This window comes from Schistocerca piceifrons, chromosome X (genome assembly GCF_021461385.2).
Source record: "Schistocerca piceifrons isolate TAMUIC-IGC-003096 chromosome X, iqSchPice1.1, whole genome shotgun sequence".
Taxonomy (NCBI): Eukaryota; Metazoa; Arthropoda; class Insecta; order Orthoptera; family Acrididae; genus Schistocerca; species Schistocerca piceifrons.
The window spans coordinates 300263067-300269066 of record NC_060149.1 but is presented as its reverse complement, the minus strand read 5'-3'; the positions used below and the strand labels follow the sequence as shown (position 1 = coordinate 300269066).

General features: G+C 37.1%; 1 protein-coding gene across 1 annotated transcript in view; it reads left to right on the top strand.

The window, feature by feature from the left end:
* The first annotated feature begins 429 nt into the window (after positions 1 to 429).
* Positions 430 to 6000, top strand: part of LOC124721427 (innexin inx1) — a 28980-nt gene continuing 23409 nt past the window's right edge. Inside the window, exon 1 of the mRNA XM_047246401.1 lies at positions 430 to 1216. Coding sequence (XP_047102357.1) covers positions 704 to 1216 — 513 coding nt within the window. The 5' untranslated portion in view covers positions 430 to 703. The remainder of the gene's footprint in view (positions 1217 to 6000) is intronic.

The following is a 6000-nucleotide window of genomic DNA, read 5'->3' as shown; positions in this document are numbered from 1 at the left end:
AGTCTATTGATATAACTAGCAAAACGAATCAGGACCGCGTTTATAAACCTTTTTTAGCAACATTGCGAAATGTTTAACTGGTATCACATCTCAAACATTACGCCGCGTTTGAGGATTGCACACACGTGAGTTCGAATCGTCGCGCCAAAATGAGTAAACAATAACAAACCACCCCAGCTGACGCGGAAGTCGCCTTGTCCAACACGTCCACGCAACGTCATTCATCAACAACGCAACAAAACAAAACATAATTCGGTACTGTTAACAGGTGACTTTTTTGAGAAGTGATTGTACAGTTTTACAGCACAGGCAACGGTATGAGTTACGGAAAAGCTGTAGCATTCTCCATGTGATTTGTGCGGCGCCTGGCGCGAGGCTAGCGAGTAGAATGGATCCCGCGGAGTGGGGAGGGTAGTGGTGGCGACCGCTTCACGCAGTAACTGGAATCACTACGAGAAGAAAGCGTGAGGCGCTCGGTGTAGCGTCCAGTTGCAAGCGTGGAGTGTGGTGGCAGTGTGTGCGTTTTCGCTTGTGTGTCGAACAGCATTCGCGGATGTAAATATCGCCTACACGGGGAAAAGAGCTTGTTACAGTTCTGCAGACCAACGGAAATGCTAAAAATTTTGTGTATTATCAGGAACTGCTGAGAGGAAATTAATTCAGGGGTTGTTTTCTGACGCCATCTTGATCGTGTGCTGTCAACATGTATAAATTATTGGGAGGGCTGAAGGAATACCTGAAGTGGCAGGACATCGTTACTGATAATGCCATTTTCAGACTTCATAACTTGTTCACCACAGTTTTGCTACTGACATGTTCTCTCATTATTACGGCCACGCAGTATGTTGGCAACCCCATACATTGCATTGTAAATGGATTACCAGTCAGGCCAATAAACACGTATTGTTGGATTACATCAACGTTTACGATGCCGGATGCTTTCCTAAGACAAGTGGGCAGTGAAGTGGCACACCCTGGAGTCGCAAACGACTTCGGCGACGAAGATGCCAAGAAGTATTACACTTACTATCAGTGGGTGTGTTTCGTGCTTTTCTTTCAAGCTATGTTATGCTATACTCCGAAGTGGATATGGGACAGCATCGAAGGAGGATTGTTAAGAACTCTGATCATGGGTTTAAATCGTGGACTGTGCCAAGATGACGAGAAATGTATGAAGAAGAAGGCCTTAATTGAATATCTGTTACGTCATATCAAGGTTGGTGCTGTTTAATGTAAATGTCTAAATTTCTTGACTCATTGTTGCTGAAGCACTGTTGCAACGTTCATTTGTTTCGATAGGAAACGTAATCGCAACATCAAAACATGTGAGAAGCGGTACCGTAATTTGATTATGTAACACCTTGCTGTATAGCTAAAAAGGATAGGTAGATGATTTGACAACCCGTTTTTTATAGGCATGTCCCATCTAAACAATACATAAATTAAACAGAAAGGCCTTGACTGTCAGATAGTAACAGGCAAATTGAGATAACTACCTTTCCAACGTTCTACCTGGTTCTGTAATAAATATGATACTATTGACAGCTGCGCTCAGAGCGGAAACTAACACGCGCTATTGTACCCTATGAATGGAAGACAAAGTTGTTGAGACAATCAGTTGTGTTTGCGTTGACATTAATCCCAGATAATCATAGCCTTTAATATAACCAGTTTCTAAGTTAAATAAACTGGTGCTGTCTGATTTCTGATGATACTGAGAAAGAGTACATGGAGGATTCAGATGTCTTCAAGTATTATATATTCTCACACAAGTAATTTTCGTTTCTTACACGTGAGTGGAGAAAAACTGCAGGAAATGATTTCATACACAAAAAATACAAACACTAGAATATTGCGAATAAAATGTTTATTTAACGTAAACGTGCATGAAAATGATGTTGATTATAATCTTTTGAATTCGCTAGTTTTTTCGTACATATTCTGGACTATATTATATGGGCCATGTCATTGTTAAAACATTTATTTATGATGAAAACCAAAGGGAGTGCACCTACCTGAGAATATACACATATGTCATAATTAATATCTTTCGTAGTTTTTGTAATTGTGTTCCATGCGGCAGTAATATTAGAGATTTTAAATCAGTGTATCATAATTTGAGACAGAAATAGCGATTCCAAGTATAAGACAGCACTTTCATAGGCTACCCTCTCGTACCTTTACACAGAAGTATAATTCAAAAGTAAATATTGTTGAATGTATTATAGACACTGCGGACAAGTGGAAAATGTTTGTGTTACAGAATTTGTATTAAGAGGCACAGACAGTGTTTAGTATTGAACGGCAGAGTATCATAAAACAAGTGTATATTTGATTTTGACTGACGGTTACAAAGCCAATAATAACGCTGCAGAAACAAGAACTGTAGCCATGTTTTATGAGTGACATAGGTAAATATTTTTCCTGGAATCTGTTTTGTTGTGTAGATATTGATTATGAGCACCTGTGGTGGATATTGACGATGAGCATCTGTGATAATATTATGAAGTCTCATAAGCATGATGTTTGCTGAGTAGTGGCCCATTTCATGTGTAGTCTTAATTTGAAAGATTCATACCAACCTTAACAATCTATACAGTTACCCAAGTTTAGTTGTTAGCTTGCTGGCTGCTGAAATAGATTTTTTATTTGTGTATTGAGAATGTAGTGGAATGGTCTGGAATTAGGTCCACTCATTCTCACCCAGTAATCTGAGCAGCCACTGCTTGAATAAAGAAATCCTCTTTCCATGTATAGGGTGCTAAAATATTATTCAGTTGATAGCCTGGTAGCAGGATTTATTTGACATTCATATTCAGCGGCTTTGCCAACTCTTAACCAAATTATTGTCTTCCAACATAACCTAGATAAAGATTACAATCACACTGTTCGGTGAATAAAAAAAAAATAAATAAAAAAAAGAGAGATCAATAATTTTACTCATGTATGATTTATAATAGAGGAAAGTGTGGAACAGATTAAGAGTAAGGCTCTGTTTAAATGACATGTTTGCCATTGAGTGTACTATTTAAACCTATTATCATTTCCTCATTTTCGATAGGGTGGTTAAGGTGCTGAAAATATATTAATTGTAACATTAATCACTTGAAAATGACTTGCAGGTCACATCTGCAGTTGTGGAAATTATAATACATAGCACATTAAACGGCAAATTATTTTTAAAAAATAAGTAAGATTGTATTTCTAAAACAGGTAAAAGACACAGCTGCATTTGATCCACATATGTAATCTGTGAGCCACTTCAGTGCCCCCACAAATCCTTTTCACTGACATAGGCTGATGTGGGCAGAAAGGCTGTATTGCCCCTCTAGGCACCTGGGTTTATCTAATTTTAGTGTTGTGGTTACCACAGGTGACACTTTTGGAAGGAAATGCTATGTTTCTTCAGCCATTTTGAAATAAAGTCTCACAGAATTTTAAAGGTTCTCTGTGATTCACAATATCTTTCCTGCAACATCTCAACACTGTGTTTGTTGAACATTTCTGTGATACCCTTGCACTGCGTAAATAAATGCATGATGTATTGTGCAGCTCTTCTTTGAATGTTTTGTATCTCCTCTGTTGATCTCTAAGGGACATCCAATGAAAACAAGACAGAAGGAAAAAAGTAAGTAAATCATTTATTATTTCAAATGTAATCACCATAACTGTTAACACATTTACCCCACTGTGAGACAACATCGTCATTGCCTTCACAGACAAATGTTTGTGATCGCCTACGGAACCATGAGTGTACCCAGATGTGCACATCTTTGTCTGAAGCAAATTGATAGAGTTGAATGTCTTTCTTCAGGGCTCTAAAAATATTTAAATTGCATGGGGAGAGATCAGGACTGTATAGAGGATGTGCGAGGGCTTTGCAGAAAAACTTCTACAGCTGGCACATGTATCCCCAAGGTTTTTCAGAGTATGCTGCAGAAGTTTTGCTGGGAAGCTTTTACACATCTTCTATAAAGTACCGATCTCTCACCATACAATTTCCATATTTTTGGAGCCCTGAAGAAAGGCACTCACAGCCATCAATTTGCCTGGGACAAAGAGGAGTGTGCCTGGACACAGTAATGGTTCTTCAGGCAACTGCAAATATTTTTCCATGAAGGCAATGACCATCTTACCTTGTAGTGGGATAAATGTATGAACAGTTATTGTGATTACTTTTAAAATAATAGTTTACTTGCATTTTCCCATGTGTCTCATTTTCATTTGATGGCCTCTTACAACTTAAGTGTCCAAAAGCCTGGAAAAGCACTCAAGGATTGGTTAGATGTTAGTTTGATGATCATTATCACCTCAGCATCCTCCTTTTTGTTTCCAGTATTGTGTGGCCATTCTGCCTTAAATCATTATGGACAGATACCACTAAGTACTTGAAACTTACGGTGGATTACCAGTCACATCGTCAAACAATACCAAATCAGTTCATCTACTTCATCTGGGAATACCTTCATAGGACTACAAACATTGGATTAACTGTAGCTTTTGATACCACTCTATCAGCTCGCAATCAAAATCACCCAGTCCCCTGACTACACTGCCTATCAGTCTGTCACCGCAACCTACTTAAAAATTGTATAAAAAATGTTGTCAGTGTTCTACTCTTTTCCTGTCTGCACATCTGTAGTGTCACACATCTCAACATTATTTTGTAACACTATGAAGTGACATCAGACGTTGGGTACCAGTAAGTTCAGTTGACCTCAAGTATTATCTGTCTTGTCCTTTATATTCATGGTGAACAGTGAGCCTGCTATAGGACCACATTGTACACAGGATTCTACCTGAAAAGTAGCAGTGATTCATAAACTACAGTGTCAATTTTTAGCTTCTAAAATTTCGAAATATGTATTTACAGTTTTTAGGACAAAATTTTCATATTTGTTTGTCAGCTTTATTTCCAGTAATTGTGATGACAGTTTAGCAGTATTATCCTTGTTAAATGGAAAATTTCATGCTGAGGCATTTGTCGAGCTTATATAAACATAATTCACCTCCAACATCATTTCCACTGCAGCTTAACAAATCCCAGCAACTGAGTACACTGCTTTGTACATTCCCAATAATAGTGCCTTGCAGTATTATTTTTCACACTGAAATGATTTTACAGTTGAAATCACAATTGTGTTGATCATAATAAATGTTGCCAGTTAAATGTGAAAATATTACCTTTCAAAATAAAATTCTGCTTGATTGTGAACACTGTTCAAGGAAAAAATAATCTGTTTTATTGTATTACTCATCTTGTTTCTTGTTTAGACTGAATTTATGTGACCAGTTTTCCTGAATTGCTCAAATTGGCACAAATTTATGCAACATCCAAAACTTATCTACGATGACCCATTATTACCATTATGATACAATACGTAAGTGAGTTGGTAATAATTAAAACAAAGACATTTTTAATTGTGGTGAGATATTTCCTAAAATTTTCAAAAACCAGCTTTCTTCTCTGTATGTAAAAATAATTTATTTTCACCGGTTTACACGAGGAGAAATGATCATCTTAATAAAATAAGAGAAATCAGAGCTTGTACAAACAGATTTAAGTGTTCATTTTCCCCAAGTGCTGTAAGAGTTTGGAACAGTAGAGAAATTGTCTGAAGTGGCTCAAAGAACCCTCTACCAGGCACATAAGTGTGGCTTGCAGAGTGGTCATGTTGATGTGTTTACTTCTTGTGTATCAGGTACCTTCTTTCACTGATTGCTTTGTGTATCAATTCATAGTTGCTCTTTTTTCTAATGTAAGAAAAAAAAATCTTTCTCTCTTTAGTGTTCCAAAACTTAAGGAATGTATATGAGGACTCAATTTCTGATGTGCATATATTCTTTTCATGACAACAATTTATTTGTACCATAGGTGGTAATAAATGTAAGGATGTCTGAACTTTCGAAGACAATGAAATATGTAATGACCTAAGTAAAGAAGTTATCAAAAATACCTCATTCAGTCAGGTATGGTGGGATTTAGTGTATTTTGAAATA